Source organism: Eupeodes corollae, chromosome 1, assembly GCF_945859685.1.
Source record: "Eupeodes corollae chromosome 1, idEupCoro1.1, whole genome shotgun sequence".
Taxonomy (NCBI): Eukaryota; Metazoa; Arthropoda; class Insecta; order Diptera; family Syrphidae; genus Eupeodes; species Eupeodes corollae.
Genome location: NC_079147.1, coordinates 254,919 through 273,195, shown reverse-complemented (window position 1 = coordinate 273,195; position 18,277 = coordinate 254,919). Strand labels below are relative to the sequence as shown.

Sequence of the window (18,277 nt, the reverse complement as noted above, 5' to 3'; positions counted from 1 at the left end):
ACAATTAATACCCTTCTATCGTTTTTCTTAAGGTTCTTTGTCGAAAAAGTCATGGGTGAAAAGTATTCAGTTTTAAAAGTCGTTCCATTTTCTGAAATATTTCAAGAAGTATACCCAAATACCCCAGTTCTATTTATTCTTTCGCCGGGCGTCGATCCTATGGATAGCGTTGAGAAACTCGGTATGCAATTAAAGTTTTCAGTAGAACTTGGAAATCTCTATAATATATCTCTTGGGCAAGGACAAGAAATTTCTGCTGAAAAAGCTCTTAAAATGGCTTTGAAGCTTGGGCAATGGGTTATCCTGCAAAATATCCACTTGGTAGTTGGTTGGCTTTCCAAACTTGACAAAATAATAGAAAATATTGATGAAAACGTTCATCCAGATTTCAGACTATTTATAAGCGCTGAACCTGCAGTAGACCTGCAATACCATATTATACCACAAGGAATACTAGAGTCATCTGTGAAGATAGTAAATGAACCCCCAACAGGCATGGCGTCAAATATACACAAAGCTTGGGACAATTTCAATCAAGAATTTTTGGAAAAATGTACACAAGAGGCCGAGTTCAAATCTATTCTCTTTGCGCTATGTTATTTTCATTCAGTGGTAGGTGAAAGAAGAAAATTCGGACCGTTAGGATGGAACAAAGTGTATCCTTTTAACATTGGTGACCTTAATATAAGTGCCTATGTTTTGTATAACTATTTGGAAGGAAGTAACAGAATTCCTTGGGAAGATCTTAGATATCTTTTGGGAGAAATAATGTATGGTGGACACATAACAGACGATTGGGACCGAAGACTTTGTCAGACATACCTCGAGGAACTTTTGCGACAGGACCTCATCGATGGAGAGTTTGAACTTTGTCCTGGTTTTCCATCTCCCCCAAATATGGATTTTATCGGTTATCACGATTATATTAACGAAATGTTACCTAATGAATCACCAATTCTGTATGGCCTGCACCCTAATGCTGAAATAAGCTTTCTAACTACTGCTTCCGAAAACCTCCTGAATTCAATTTTTGAATTACAACCCCGTGAATCTGATCTTAATTCAAACTACGAAGCACCCAGAGAGGAACTGGTTAAAATAGCAATAGATGAGTTTTTGGACAAGTTGCAAGATGAGTTTAATTTGAAAAGCCTTCTCAATCGAATCGAAAAGAAAACTCCGTTTGTTGTTGTTGCCCTGCAAGAGTGCGAACGAACTAATGCACTTATAAAGGAGATTAAGAGGTCTCTTCGTGAACTTCTTCTCGGCCTTAAAGGAGAACTTACAATTACTGCAGACATGGAAAAGTTGCATAACGCCATTTTCTATAATTACTTACCACAAAGTTGGACAAAATTGGCCTACCCAAGCATGATGAGTCTACAGGGATGGTTTGGTGACCTGATTCATCGTATCAGGGAATTAGCAATCTGGCTAAACGACTTTAAGCTTCCATGTGTCATTTGGCTGGGTGGTCTTTTTAATCCGCAAAGCTTTTTAACAGCTATTATGCAAGAATCAGCTAGGAAGCATGATTTACCGCTTGACCGAATGTGCCTAAGCTGCGATGTCACCAAAAAGGAAAAGGAAGATATAAGGTGATATTGATTTTTTTTATCTGTGTGTTTCATTACGTTAAAACTAATTTCTTTCGTTTTATTTCAGCCTCCCTCCAGTGGAAGGGGCATTTGTACATTCGCTGTACTTAGATGGGGCCAGTTGGGATTGTAATCTAAAAACTCTTGTAAATCTGCGTTCAAAGGAAATTATTTGCACAATGCCCGTCATATACATAAAGTCAACAATTCAAGAGAAGCAAGAAGCTCTCAGAGGAATCTATGAATGTCCACTTTATAAAACCAGGTAAGAAAACTGGCATTTGCATTGAAGGTTTTTCTTATTAAATTTTGATTTCTATTATTTTTGTTATCGTCTAATTTTTTCCTCTTCTACTTGTCTATCGATTTGACGACAATACATTTTCTATTTATCAACATTAATTTTGTCTGTTTTAAAAATGTTTGCGAAAATGTGGACCAAAAAAGGTCTCAAACGGTTAAGCAATATGCCTTTACGTTAATTTTTGTTTAAAATCGTTATCGTTTTGTTTGTATATCTTAAAAAATGATATCAAAAAGCTCTAATGGTTTTAAAATTTCAGTCGGTTGTTTTGTTTTCTTATCTTCTTCTTTTGTAATAGATCACGAGGATCTACTTATGTGTGGACATTTAACTTAAGTACTAAAGACCAACCCTCGAAATGGATCTTAGGTGGTGTGGCTTTGATTTTACAATGTTAAGAAATAAAGTAAATGTTTTAAAAAGAAAACAATAACTTATTTTAAGTGTCTACCTTGAACAAGCTTGTAGCTTAAATTGTATTTACACCAATTAAGTTAGTAGCCACGAAAAGCAAAACATGCACAAATATGCAAATGGATCTAACTTCCGAAAAATTATATAAAATAATATCGAAAGTAAATGGTTATTTGTAACTGCTAATGCTTCATACAAAAGAGTGTATATTTAAATATTATAAAATAGTATAATACATGTCACAATATATTTTTTTTTTAAATTAAATATATAATTTAAATAATGCAATGAAAAAGTGCACAGAGCCCACAAAATAAAGATGTTTTAATCGTAAACTTAAGACTTAATTAAATGTAGTAGATTTGGAAAAAAGTTCAAGGATAACCCGTTACAATCCTCGAATCATCAAACATATAAAATCTCAATCTCAGAATATAAAATTCCTTACGAAAGCTCAATTCATATGCCTTTGACTTATCATCTTCGGGTAGAAAGACTGCCGTTTGCGTTTACTTACTTACTTAAGGTGGCGCTACAGTCCGGGGCGGACCTGGGCCTCAACCAACAAGCGTCTCCAGCCAGCTCGGTCCCTAGCTAGCTGTCTCCAGTTTCGCACGCCAAGTTGGTTGAGGTCCTCTCCCACCTGGGTGCGCCACCTGAGTCGAGGTCTTTCTCTACTGCGCCGTCCCTCGGGATTGGATTCGAAGACCTTCCGGGCTGGAGCGTTGATGTCCATCCGCTCTACATGACCTAGCCATCTAAGCCGTTGGACTTTGATTCTGCTAACTAGGTCAGTGTCGCTGTACAGCCCGTACAGCTCGTCGTTATATCTTCTCCTCCATTCTCCATCTATGCGTACGGGACCAAAAATCGCCCGAAGAATTTTTCTCTCGAAGCATCCTAAGACGCTCTCATCTTTCTTTGACAGGGTCCAGGCCTCAGCGCCATAAATGAGAACCGGGATGATGAGTGTCTTATAGATGGTGATTTTACATGCTCGAGAGAGGACTTTACTTCTCAATTGCCTTCAAGTCCAAAGAAGCAGCGATTTGCAAGAGTTATTCTTCATTTGATTTCAGCGCTGGTGTCGTTGTCTGCATTAATAGCGGTGCCTAGGTAGACAAAGTCCTTAACTACCTCAAAGTTATAGCTGTCCATGGTGACGTTTTGTCCAAGACGTCGTCGTTCAGTGTCCTTTTTTTATGACAGCATATACTTGGTCTTGCCCTCATTGACCACTAAACCCATCTTCTTCGCTTCCTTCGCAATGCTCAAAAACGCTCCACTGACATCACGCTTTGATCTTCCAATTATGTCAATATCATCTGCGTATCCGAGTAATTGGATGGATCTTTGGAAGATTCTGCCTCTAGTGTTTACGGTTGAGTTTTGCACAATTCTTTCCAGAACGATGTTGAAGAAGTCGCATGACAGTGCATCGCCTTGTCTAAAACCTTTTTTGACATCAAATGCATCGGTAAGATCTTTTCCGACCTTGATAGAGCAGCGTGCATTCTCCATCGTCATTCTGCACAAACGGATAAGTTTGACAGGGATGCCAAAACTAGACATTGCTCGGTAGAGCTCTTCCCTATAGATGCTGTCATACGCGGCTTTAAAATCGATAAAGAGATGGTGGGTATCGATTTGAAGCTCCTGGGTTTTTTCCAAGATCTGCCGTAGTGTGAATATTTGGTCGATAGTGGACTTTCCTGGTCTGAAGCCACACTGATAAGGACCAATCAGGTTGTTGACGAATGGCTTCAGACGTTCACATAATACGGCAGAGAGGATCTTATACGCAATGTTAAGGAGACTGATGCCTCTGTAGTTGGCGCAGTTTAGAGGGTCTCCTTTCTTATGTATCGGGCACACTATGCTGAGATTCCACTCATCGGGCATGCTTTCTTCCGACCAAATTTTGCAGATGAGTTGGTGCATGCTCCCTACCAAGTCATCGCCTGCTGCTTTGAATAGTTCGGCGGTGATGCTGTCAGCTCCAGCAGCTTTGTTTGACTTAAGTTTAGATATAGCTATCTTCACTTCGTCAAGGTCGGGTAGGTGGAATTGTTGATCTGCGTCGCCGAGATTGAGTGGTTCTATCTCCCTTACAGCGGAGTTCGGTTCGTCATCGCCGTTATATAATTTGGAGAAGTGATCTTTCCATATTCTCAGCATCGACTGTGGTTCTACTACGATGTTCCCTTGATCGTCTTTACAGGCTTCGGTTCGTGGCTGGTACCCTTGGGAGGTTTTTTTTACCTTTTGGTAAAATTTACGAACCTCATTCCTGTTGTGACATCCCTCTATCTCCTCGATCGCGCGCTTCTCATGCTCTCTTTTTTTCCGTCTAAGAAGCAGGTGTTCCTCTCTCCTCTTCTGCTCGTAGAGCTCGCGAGCAGCTCTAGTCCTTTTGTGCAGCGCCGTTTTGTATGCCTCTTGTTTCGCTGCGTGCGCTTGCCGGCATTCGTCGTCAAACCAGGGGTTTCGCTGTGGTGGCCTTGTGAAACCTAGCACTTCAGAGGCGGCATCTCTGATGGCTGCAAGGCAATGTTGCCACTGGTTTTCAATGCTTAATGCAGGAAGCATAGGACTCCTTAGGAGGTTACTAGAGACTCGATCGGAAAAGGACATGGCTGTCTCTTGCGATTGTAGCCGTCTAACGTCGAATCTTCTCACAGTACCTCCTTGTTTTGGCTTGGATCGGGATATCCGTAGCCGTACCTTGGCTACAACGAGGTAGTGGTCCGAGTCAATGTTGGCCTCTCGGAATGTTCGGATATCCTGGATACTGGAGAAGTGTCGTGCGTCGATCGCAATGTGGTCAATCTGGTTGACGGTTGATTGATCAGGAGATTTCCATGTCCCCTTGTGGATATTAAGATGCGTGAACTGCGTACTAGCTACCAGAACGTCTCGCCCCGCAGCGAAATCGACCAGCCTGAATCCGTTGTCGGAGGTGGTGTCGTGCAGGCTGTATCTCCCGATTATGCCACAAAAGATGTCTTCTCTTCCTAGCTTGGCATTAAAATCTCCTAAGACAATTTTAATGTCATAGCCAGGGCACTGCTCATATGTCTTGTCCAAGAGCTCGAAGAACATATCTTTGGTGTCTTCATCTTTCTCCTCTGTTGGGGCATGCGCGCATATTAGGCTTATGTTGGCGAATTTAGCCTTGATGCGGATTGTCGTGATGCGCTCGCTCACACTGTTGAAACTCAAGACTTTTTGCCTGAGCCTAGTTCCAACAACAAATCCACACCCAAATAGACGCTGTCTTTGTTCTCGGTAGCAGTCGCCGTAGTAGATATCGCAGTCTTTTAGTTTGCGTTTACCCGGTCCATCCCATCGCACTTCTTGGATGGCTGTAATATCTGCCTTGCAGCAGTTTAGGGCTTCCGCTAATTGTTCGGCTGCACGTGGTCTGTTAAGGGACCTAACATTCCACGTACATATCCGAAGTTCGTTGTTCTTATTTCGTTTGCGTGGGTTGTCAACAGTGAATCCGTCCTTATCCGAGGCTTGTTGTTGCTTCGAAACTATGATGTTTTTACGTGGCCATGAAGTCACCCCGACGGCACAACCCCCAACCTGGAGGGCCAGATCCTTAGTATAACTCCAAGGAAGGGGAGCCGGATGAACCGCTCCTTATAGGCCTGGGCTCCGAATATGTCGAAGAAGCCCTATAAGGTGTTCACTAAGTAGTTCGACCTTACTGGAACTGTAGACGCCACCGTTGATTCTATCTCGAGAATTCGTCCGCTGCCGCCTGGATAAGGAGAGGTGCCTTAGTGGAAACACCTCTCCCCCCCTCTCTCGTTTGCTGCCCCCAACAACTTTCCACTGGGGTTGGAACCCAATCTCCAGTTGAGGTACTAGGCACCCGATGTTCACCGCGGGGAGGTGAGAGTAGGAGTTGATAGACAGAGGTGGGTTTTGAGAAAAACCTGTGGACGCTTGTGTCCTCTTGAATGCACATGTCTACCATTTGAACATTTGCGTTTGTAATCAACAAATATAACCAAACCAAAATAAAAACACATGTCATATCCCCTAAATATTGTCTTTCTATATGAAAACTATAGTACTCTCATGGTGGAAGTCGTATAGGGCGGCATCTACATATTTCTTGTGGTATGTCTAGCGAAGACATTAATGGAGAAATCGATTGCAGTCGGGAGACTTATAAATGTTATAATTTGCAATAGAAAAAGACTATAGTGAATTAACGAAAGTCTGAGTGCGAGGGGAATACACATTTGTTTTTTGTGTTTGTATTTTGGTTTGGTTGTATTTTTACATACGCAAAACGGTAGACTTTCTATACAAAGATGATAAGACAAAAGCAGGTGAATTGCGATTTCGTGTAGAAATTTTATATTCTTGGTTGAGATTTTATATTTTTGATAATTTGAGGATTGTATTAAGGAATTAGAATTTGAACTATTATAGGCAAGTAAATAAGTAAGTAAAAGGTATTGTATTGTTATGAAATAAAACATAATACATTTTTTTTTTTTATTTGTTCGCCTAAACTTTTCTTACAGTTTTTTTTTTTTTTACACTTCAGAATTTCAGAAAGTATTAAGCTTATAGCAAGCGTCAAACTACGATCAGAGGCTCATCATAAGTGCATGTGTTAGTTGTTAGTAAAAAATAATACAAATATAGCCTAACACACGCACAAAATACAAAACAAAATTAGCATTTAACTATTACAGAACAAAAAATAAAATGAGAACGTTTACGATAGTGGCGCACTGGTTCTAAACAATGATTTTAATACCACCTTATTTAAATTTAAATCTATCGATGAACAGTTTAAGTTATATAAAGTGCTCTTTCGACTTAGAGCTCCATTTTTGTCATAGTTAGTTCTATGGAAGTCAATATGTATAAAATCAAATGTGCGAAGGTGATGAGTTCCGCCCCGGTAATTCAAATGTACACAAGATAGCAAATAAGGTGCATCAATTTCACCATTAGTCATTATTAACACTCCTTTGATGGAGAGATTGCATTTGAAGAAGTAGAATACGATGTTCATAGGGAGGCAGATCATAGGGATCTTCCCAAGGAAGACCTTTTAGGGCAAAGCGAATGAAATTATGCTGAATTGATTCAATACATTTTCTATGAATTTCGTAATAGGGAGTCAATACCTGCGAAGCATATTCAAGATGAGGACGAACATGGCAATTAAACAAAGAAAGGGTAACATAAGGATCATTGAACTCCTTTGCCCAGCGTTTTATAAAATCAAGCATAGAACTTGCCTTATTAACAATAAAATTAATGTAATGTGTAAACTCTTAGTTGGAACAGAAATGTACACCTAAATCTTTAAATGTGGAGACACGACAGAGTCTTTGCTGTGATGGTACTATCTTTGTATATGAAAACTATAGTACTCTCATGAGCAAAAATTTTGTAGGGCAACAGGATGCCGAGCTATTGGCGCTAGTATCGACAGTGGAGACATTTCGGGGGAGCGAGAGAAAAATATTATTTCCATTCCCATAAGCAGCCAGCAGAATAAGGGAGATAATTATTTTTCCAACCAAAATATCAAACAAATTTCCTTCACTCTATTTGAGTCTATCCTTGTATATGTTTTCAAATCCAAAGCTTCCATATGAAGGCCAATAAATTTGTTTTTGTTTTTTCTTTATATCAATGCACTTTTATATGAATAACGGTAGAGTAAAACAAAAATGGCTGAACAGTGTGTCCAATAAGGGGATAAATGAAATTTTTGTATGCTTACATAACCTGTTAAGGATCTTTTACCGATTTTTGTTTTTATTTACATTCATAAGGCTGCTGCTCCTAGTGTGCGATCTTAATGCATACATACATGCACAATGGTTTGTATTATGAATACAAAGCTACGATGCGATTTTCGTATTGCAGATCTTTGTAAAGAAGAAGAATATGGGGGTAGTTATACGTTTGGATATAGTTATGTATATTTTGCTTTTATTTGGCATTAAGTTTTTCTGCAATATTTAAAGATTAAATTTAAAGTTTTTTCTTGTAGCTAAATATCAATTGGTAGGTGATATGAAGGGTATTTGTAGGTAAGAAGGTATTTCATAAAATTTCAAAGGGAATTCCTACTAGTATCCGGACAGTAATAATATTCGTACACTTAACACTTTGTTTGAGATTAGTAGATAGGTTGGTACAGTTTTTTATAAATATGTAGGTAGTTTAAAATAAAAACAAAAATGAATTATTCATGTTAGTCCAGATAATTTGATAGTTGAAATATATGTCTTTTATTTATGTTCCAATCCTACTTTTGCTTTAGCTATAATTTATAATTAATGATAATACACCTTAGAGGCCATAAACAACCTAAAAATGTAGTATATATTTAGTTATTTAGGTACGTACATATGTACATATTGTTTGCTGTTGTAAGTACCTTTAATACAATTGTATCAGCTTGTCTATTTTATGATGTGTGACTTTAAGAAAAATCGCCAATCGTTTTTTATTTAACTTATTAATTATTAGTGTAGAAGAAGGTATTTTTAACTTTTCATAGGAAGTCCGATTTGTCGAATTAAAAATATTGACATTTCAAGGTCTTCCGAGTCAAAATAAAAGGTTCTTAGAAAGATGTCTGTGTGTGCGTGCATACGTCAGTACGTTCGCGAAGTTTTTTTAGTCATCCAAAGCTAAAGAACAAGTAGAAATATCGACTTCAAATAAATTTTTTTATGTAGATAAAGAAGCAAAAATATGCGAAAAGGGCTCTAAAAAAATTAATGGGTGGTCTTCTTACCATAGCAATTTTAAAATGTTGGTTAAAATTTTAGTTGACTTGAAATATCAAAAAATGATTTTATTTCCAAAATAATTGTGTGCAACAAGTATAACGTTTTTGACATTAATGTTAAAATTTGGAGACAAATCGATTCGACAGTTTTGTTTATAAAATTTTCGACTCAAATATGTACAAATTATGGTTGAAACTAATTGCATCTTATAAACAATATTGTTTTCGACATTCAGTTAATTTTCATAAAAATCCAACAGTCCGTTTTTTCATAAAAAAATAAAATCTAAAAAAATAGAGCCACATTTGGAAAAAATTGATGTTTGGTTCTCGATATCTCGTGAACAATAGAAGATATTGAATTCAATTTAATTTCATTCATCCAATTTGTGTTGGTTTATATAAGAAATAAAAACTTTTGAGAAATACTATTAAAATTTTTAACAATTCTCATTAATATATATTTTAAAATTAAACTATTTCATCATATGCAAAATATTGTTGGTAGTTTTAAAATTTTTAAGAATAGTTCAACTAATAACTTTTTCAACGTGACTTATCTCGGTTGATCTATAGCATCATTAAATGTTTGCTTTTTTCATAAATTTCTCTTGGAGTTTAATTTTATTATTAGTACCTATATTTTAAAACAGTAGTTAAACTTTATGTTTATTCCAAATGTATAGACAAATTCACAACCATTAAAAAACGTCCAAGCTAAAATTTCCTTCAATTATGCGATAATGGTAGGTATGTTTACTATCTTTATAAATGTGTACAAAATTTAACATGCATCAAAATATATTATTTCACTATAATTGTCAATAATTGTGTAACCAGCTTTTGAATTGCGTTTAGTTACAATCAACAAAATTATTTATTAAAACAAAAAAACAAGACTTTGAAGATTTACACTTCTTTATGCTCGATTAATAATAGTTCAAATTCTAATTCCTTAATACAATCCTCAAATTATCTAAAATATAAAATCTCAACCAAGAATATAAAATTTCTACACGAAATCGCAATTCACCTGCTTTTGTCTTATCATCTTTGTATAGAAAGTCTACCGTTTTGCGTATGTAAAAATACAACAAAACCAAAATACAAACACAAAGAAACAAATGTGTATTCCTCTCGCACTCAGACTTTCGTTAATTCATTATAGCCTTTCTCTATTGCAAATTATAACATTTATAAGTCTCCCGACTGCAATCGATTTCTCCATTAATGTCTTCGCTAGACATACCACAAAAAATATGTAGATGCCGCCCTATTCGACTTCCACCATGAGAGTACTATGGTTATCATATTCAAAGACCAGATAAACACAATGATACCCTATGAAGTCTAGACAGCAACCAACTTCGAAATTTGAAGACAGCAACCAAAAATAATTTCAATGACAATCAAAAAAGAAAAAACAATCTTCGTAGAAGCTATCTCCATCTATTGGTATTACTACCATTGGTTGTGATACTAGATTAAGTAATTATAAAATTTTGGTTTTCATAAACGTCAAAAATCGACTATCTGTTTTGTTGCATTAATGAATACTCGAATTATGCACCATAAACATTCAAATAACCTTTTGACAATACGAATACATATTGCCGGCTGCCCCACAGACCTCTTTTTCGGGAAACTGAGTTAAAGATGCAGTTATACTAATTCGTATGTTCTCTTTCGTTTGGTGCTATTCCCGTTGCTCTATCTCTATTATTAATAAAGTTACAGAAACCAGTTTTGCTCCATAGACCACATATTTTCAGTTCTGTTCGTGCTTATTTGCCGCATTTCCAAAATTTGTACGAGGTGGGGCAGTTTTTCTATTAAAGTTTTTAAAACAGACGCTTAATGCTTAAGTTCCTCATGCTCATATCCACAAGAGATGGCATATAGAGGATGTAACCTCTCACAATCTATTAAAACCAAGTGACATTTTTCCATTTTCCACATTTATGTGCCCTATATCCATGGACAAAAGTGCAATCTGCTGGAAAAGTATAAATAGAAGTAACATTTTCGAGATCACTTATTTATTATCCTGTCTAAAATAAATTAAATATTTATTGATTAAGGGCTGATTAAGTAATATGTGCTGCGTTTATAAGGATAAGTTCTCAAAAAAGGCCATAATATTTTTTTTTATATTTTAAAAAAAATAAAAACGAGGTAAAAAGAATGGGAACAAAATATTTTTAATAAGACTATTTCTATATCTTCAGGTTCACAAACTATATTAATGCATTTAGAGTATTCTTAATAAGGTTTTTTTTCGATAATATTCAAGCACTTTTTTTTTGTTTTTACTAAAATGGTTAAAAACAAGAAAGGTAAAAACCAGAATAATTAATTTGAAAAACTGTGCAAAAATACTAAAACTTAATACTATGAATGCTGAAGTATTTTTTAAACCAATTCCGAAAAAAATTGAATGTATTTTTCTAAGAAATTTTAAGAACCAAAGTTCAAGTCATTTTTCATACTTTTTTATCGACTTAAAATTAAGCCAATGTAATATAGGGAAGGGCTAAGCCATTATATTAATATTCCTTTTTGTTTTATATTTTTTATCACTACAAATAGATTTAAAAAAATTAAAAGTGCTAGAAATTTTATATTTTATTATTATTTTTTCTATCGTTGAATTCCCAATGTTAAAAGCATAAAGGTTCTATATCCATAGGAAATTTGCAGTTTGGTTTTCATAGATTTAACATTCGTATGAAAAGCGTTCTATATCCATTTTTGACTTTTTCTAAACTTTTATTTTTTTTAAATAACCATAAATGTTTTTAACCCTAGGACTTCAAATTTAAAAAAAAAAAAAGAAATATTCCATTCATGTACATATATAAAAATTAAAAGGTCGAAATTTTCAAATGCAAAATTACGAAATTATGTTTCAAACCTTAAAATTCGTTTTCTGAGAAATAATTTTTTTGTATATGGGGCATTTAAGCATTCAGCCGTCGATATGTTCGAGCAATATTCATGTAAAATGTTTTTTGTCCTTTTGTGGTTGTCAAAATTCCTCTCTAAGTAATTTCTATATAATAAACAAAGGTTTATTGATGTTTTTGTTTGTGGTTATCCAGGAATCTATCATGAAGATGAAATTAATGGAGAATCCGGAGGGTGTAGTAGGTTGTGGTCACATTTTGGGTGACTAAGCCTATCCACTTACAACCTACTTTTAGGTTCTTTTTGGCAATAGTGCATAAACAAAAAAAGAAAAGTTTAATTTTATTAAGATTTAAACTGTCGCACCCACCATAAGTAAATTATGTGGATCTTCTTGGATTTATCGTTGATGAAATCAATACAAACTATTGCATCTGGTACTACGACATCTTAATAACTAAATCATCTTTTAAAAGATGCAGGAAAGTGCATGATGGATCGACGATTTGTTTTAATTATTGCACTGTGTCGGGAGATGATTGAAATATACTTCGTGTTTTTAAAATACTCACCCCTATCGTGGTAACCAATCGTATTTTTAACGTACTTATGCTAAATGATTCGGAGAATAAATATTACCATAGCATCAATTTTACAATTTGTCAACAATACATGACTTTAAGATCAGAGTACAATTCTAATGCAGTTCAAAGCACAAATGAAACACAAGGAAGTTTTATTGCGTGATATGTTTTGTATTTTAAAAATCTTTTAATTACTTACATACTTACTTAGGTCCTCAGACATATTGAGTCCGTGGGTGTTTGGTTATCCTTAAGAGTTGCAACTGTCAAATCCATGTTTCTCATGACGCATCTATAGGCCCTTCGTTGTTATTGACAACCTTAGCATTCAAGTCTTCCATATTATAGGTGGAGTGGAAGTTAGCCTACTGTAAAATCATTCTTTTTTTTCGTCTGTGGCATAACCCTTTATGATAGTGACGTTACGTACTCCGGAACATGACCTTCAACATCCGTTCGCCCGCAGTAATTAACATGAAATCAGACTTCTCATAGGTTTTTTAGTTAGCAACAGCCCAACTCCTGCAAAAACATCCTTTGTCCGACTACAATAGCCAATCGTCGCAAAGTGTGATCATTTCTTATCCGAGGCGTAATTTCGGTTTCATTAGCGTATAAAATTCAGTTACAAAGAATGCTCCATACCCTAGTTAGACAAATCTGAGAAATTTACTCTCCGAACATTACCTCGATAGGGGGGGGGGTGTCTGTCTAAGCCCAATGGTTTTCCATTCCGTTTCCATACTAAAAATTATAATATAATAATTTTTAATATAATAATATAGGCAACAGGTTCACTAAAATGTCGATTATCCTTTAGAATTATGAAATAGAATGTTAGCTTTTAATACCGTTAAAATTATTTATTGTTATTGTTACCGGTATTTTCTTTTCAAAATTTTAAATTGATGTGAGTTTTTATGAGGGGGTAAGATAAACGTTGAAATATCTGACTATTGTTGCACCGCTAAAAGTTTTCCAAATAACAAATATCGTATTCAAAAACTCAAACAACTTTTTCGGAAATTGTACGATTTTATTTTCTTGAACAAATTCGAATTAAACATAGAATACATTATAAGAAAAAAATAAACATTTAATACTAAACAGTCCTTGTTTCTTGACAAGATTTGAAATCAGAATGAAATTATAACAAGTAGTTTTTTTGAGCAAGTAGAAAATTATATTAACGTTTTAAAAAGTATGTAATTAGAAAAAGATTAAAAAAATTAATGAAGCATAATAATTAAAATTTGGCTTGATGACACCGACTTTTACACTTTAACATAAATTACGTTTGCTTGTTACGTTTTTCTTTACTAATACCTAAAAAAATATAGACCAGTTAGTTTCGGAGAAATTTCAAAGATATCAATGGTGTATGAAACAGAACATATTTCTTTGGCGACAATATGCCGTAACTTGATTTGTACAATTTACAATTTCAGCAATAAAAATTCAATATTGATCAACAGTAGAAAGCGTGTAGTATAAAGGGATATTCAATGTTAACCTTCTCCCAACCGTCTTTTTTAATTGCTATTTCTGTTTTAAGCTTTGAGGTAAAAAAAAAACATTTGTACATATTAGAACGATCGCCATGGGCTTGAAGTCTGATTGTTCAATCTCTTATCTTTTCTAGGTGTGTGGTATAGAAGATGCCGTTAACATTAATGCGTTTGTATTTTGTATTGTATTTAATTTGGCTACGTAAAACACACGTTTTTCGAGAGCCTTACATTTTATTTACATAGAAATCTTCAATTTCTCACCTCTCTCTAAAACTACTCAATTTTGATTTACTTTGAAGTTGCGGAACCGGTCGGTATTATTTTCGTTTCGGTAACCTTTTAACATGAATACAGCATTGGAAAAAGGATGAGTCCTTTTCAACTCATGTTAATTTTGACGATGCATCGAGGTTTGTTTGTTTGTTTTAGTTTAGGCCAACATCAACGTTGGAGGTCTGCGTTTATTTAGATATATGACACAAGCACGAGCGTTAAAGTTACATTTTTCAAAGGATTTGTCTCTCTTCTTTAAGTGATTTCAGAGATTTGAATTTGAAGTTAAATGGCAGCAATGAATGGAAATATGTTTTTGTCGTGGTAAAATGTTTTTGAGTTTTAAAAAAGTTAATTGTTCATGTAGCTAATTAAGTTTAACAATGTTAAGTTATGTCCATTTTTACTTACATTTCAATCGGGCCAGGGGTATGTATATAAGACTCCATTAAGCGATTACTAACTTCCTAACGTTTTAGCATTGTTGATGGAAAGAAATTTAAGAATCCCAAGAGTTATTCTTTGGCAAATATTTAAACAGTTAAGTGGATGTGATGGATGAGTCGATGTCCCCTCTATAATCCATCATTGAAATAAAAAATTTAGGAAATAATATCAATTTCAGACTTAGATATTAAATATCATAAAGTAAAATGCTTTTATGAATAAGTGTCTGAAAAATGAAGTAGTCTATTTTTGTGGGAATATTTAGAGATTGATTTTTTTTGCCAATGGAATAAATTTAAAAACTGTTAGAATAAAAGCCAATTGTTAAAGGAATAACTAGTTAAATACCATCAGCTTGCTTTTTTGCCATCTGTTGAGGACCTTATAACGGGTGTAAATGAGCAGCAGCAAAGTATGAAATTTAGCGGATTTGACGACTTCTTTTTCGTATACGAAAACGTTCTCCGTAATAGTTACTTTCTTCTAATATAAATGAACATACTTTTTTTAATTATATTTTTTGTTTTCATTTCTAAATAAATATGTGTACCTATATGAGCATTTTATCTCGTGAGGTTCAATGTTCACTGTATGTAGGTATTACCCAAATGATATGCTAAGAAATGTTTGTGTATGTTAACCCCAAAGTCAGAATGTTTTATCAAATCTACAATTACACAATTAAACAGTCAAGATAGAGACAAGATATCAGCAGCGCAGTTACCGTTACTAAAGTACGCCTTACAATAAGCATGTATTCAATCACCATGCTCTTAAATATTATTCACTTCTTGTTAAGTTAAAAGCATTATTAAAGTTTTGTTTATTATTAATATTTTTATAATTGGTGAAAGGAATACCCTTAGTGATTTCCTATGTCTTTCTATTATACTCAAAATACAAATAGTTGTGAATGTTACTTATGAAGTTACTGATGGCAAATAAATAAAAATGTGTGATTCTAATTAAATGCAGAAATGCAAATTAAGTCAAAACACTAAACATTTCCTTACCACATCAGTTCTTAAATTAATAGCTAGATAAGAAAATTTTAAGTTAATGATTTATTTATGTAAATATCTAAAATTTGTAATATTTACATGTGTTTGTGCATACCTACACATCAACCTTACTAGTAATAATATTACACATTCAAATGATTGTATGATAGCATAAAAAGACAAATTTTGAAAAATGTATTAGAAACCATTCTTTGTTCTTTAAACAAAACAAATCCTTCCTAAGTTATATTATCCTTATATTATGCCTTAGTGAACAGCGTGAGATTGTGCCACCATCGAAAATTCCACTCGAATCTACTTGTGCTTCACCCCCAACCCAAGCTGGTGTTTTATCCGTTTTGATTGAAATCAAAGGAAGATTTAGCCCTTGGGATGTTTAGGCTACTACTATTATTTGGAAAACATATATGTATGAAAACAACCAATTTTATTATTTCATCCCCGGCATTACGCGCCGGTCCTTGACGATATTAAAAAACCTCACCACCTTTTCATCATCTCTCAATCAAAGCACCCTCAACAAAAATGTGTGCCAGCCGCCTAGGGCAAACACTTGCACGGTGAACGGAACGCAATCAAAGTTTATCTCGTACAGGGTTTGTTAAAAATTGCACTACAAAATACAAGAGGCAACCACCAAATGGAATTCTAAAGAACTAGCGGCAGGTTAAAGTTAATTTGTTGAAATTAAACTTACCGCTACAGCAGACGCAGAGTCGCTCGACACGCTGAGTTGTTTATACTTTGCAACTAGAAAATCGCAAATGTAAATGCGAAGGGTGGTTTATGCTCTATTCAACAGAAAAGACCACAGCACATGACTCGCTGAGCTGCTTTCCTCCATTATTATATCAATAATTAGTGATCATTCTTGATAGGTAAATAGATATAACCATAATAAAGTTTTAATTTCATAAATCCTGTGATATACCTAGTTGGAGAAAAACAATTAATTAAGTTCCTGAAATACGTAAGAATATGACAACGACAATGGTGGAGCGTGGAACGAAGAAAAACGAAGTTAGCATTGCTAATATTTTGTATCCTTTTATAAATGGGTAGTCCTGTCTTTGCAACGGCTATAAAATGATAATTCAAAAAGTAGTATATCATAAGCAATACTTCTGTACGGATGCCAGGTTTTTGGAAAATGATGTGTAAAACGTCTTCTGCAAGCATCACAAAAAAGCTTTTAAAAATTTACATTTATGTGCTGAGTAAGTGTGTAATGTAATGTAATCATTCTACCCTAGACTTACATGAGAAAACAAATGTTGAATTGGTTTCTCAAAGAATCAATAAACTGACTAACACCTTCTTGCTAAATTGTGAAATTTCTGAAAATCCTCTTATTAATCAATTGATTCATTACCGATTTTTCCGATATGTTTTTCTTAATTTGAACTATTCGCATGTTTAAATATTGCTCGTTAAATTTTTAATTAATAAATTTATTTTATATATGTTCATTATTTATGTATTGTTTGTATATGCTTTTATGTTTATTTATTTACTTCATTTCATTTATGTATTTATTTAATTTTTTTCATTAAGTCATTTATTTATAAACTAATGCATTTATTTGTAGTACCCGTAGCATGATGGTTAGTGCGTTGGACTGTCATGCAAGGGGTCTTGGGTTCAATCCCTGCCTGTGTCACCTTAATTTAAAAAAAAAATAATTTTCGCGGGTACTGCCTCTTGCGAGGAATTGACAAAACCTTCAAGAGTAATTCTTGTCATGAAAAAGTGCTTTCTCAAACTAGCCGTTCGGATTCGGCCTTAAATTGTAGGTCCCTTCCATTCCTGACAACAGTACTCGCACACAGGAATGGTTGAGAGTTGTAAGTCACTAGGCCCTGGTTCACAACGGACTGTTGCGCCACCCCATTTGATTTTTAATGCATTTATTTATTTATTTGTTTAACAATTTTCAATGTTTACTAACAAATTACTAATATATTAAAACATATTTATTAATTATCATTTACATATAATAACCTTTTTTATTATTATTATGCTTTATTGAACAATAATATAAAATTCAATAAATATTTATCAGAGCATTTGTTACCAAGGCCTTCAGCTCATTTGGAGAAAACTTAAGTTTAATATGTACCTATATTAAGTCTCGTAATAATTTCGTTCACAAATTTTATATTACTTGGTAATATTTCAGTTAAAAATTCTTTGAAAGATTGGTTGGCCATGGATATGGGAAATGTTCAAAGTTGGGCTCTGGTCGCAGAAGTTGAAAAAGGGTGCTGGTTCTTTTGTGATCAGGTGTTTGTAGATGGCATTGGTATAACCTTTTTTATTACTAACATACATCTAAGCAAAAGTTTAGAAATTTTAATTTTATTTAAGTCAAGCTGTGTGGAATCCAACAACTCAGAATTATATTCATAAAACTGAAAGGGATCACAGAAA

At 34.3% G+C, this 18,277-nt stretch overlaps 1 protein-coding gene across 3 annotated transcripts in view; it reads left to right on the top strand.

Moving 5' to 3' along the window:
• The window catches only part of LOC129942510 (dynein beta chain, ciliary), a 64,053-nt gene that overhangs the window by 38,927 nt on the left and 6,849 nt on the right, over window positions 1-18,277 (top strand). For 2 of the 3 annotated variants that reach the window (XR_008781049.1, XM_056051492.1), the window contains exons 30-32: window positions 33-1,598; window positions 1,666-1,863; window positions 2,201-2,308. Coding sequence is in view for 2 of the 3 variants with exons in the window: in XM_056051492.1 (XP_055907467.1) it covers window positions 33-1,598; window positions 1,666-1,863; window positions 2,201-2,300 (1,864 nt within the window). In the remaining variant the exon portion in view is untranslated. Of the gene's footprint in view, window positions 1-32; window positions 1,599-1,665; window positions 1,864-2,200; window positions 2,617-18,277 lie in introns of those variants that run through there. The other variant, XM_056051491.1, reaches the window with a different exon arrangement.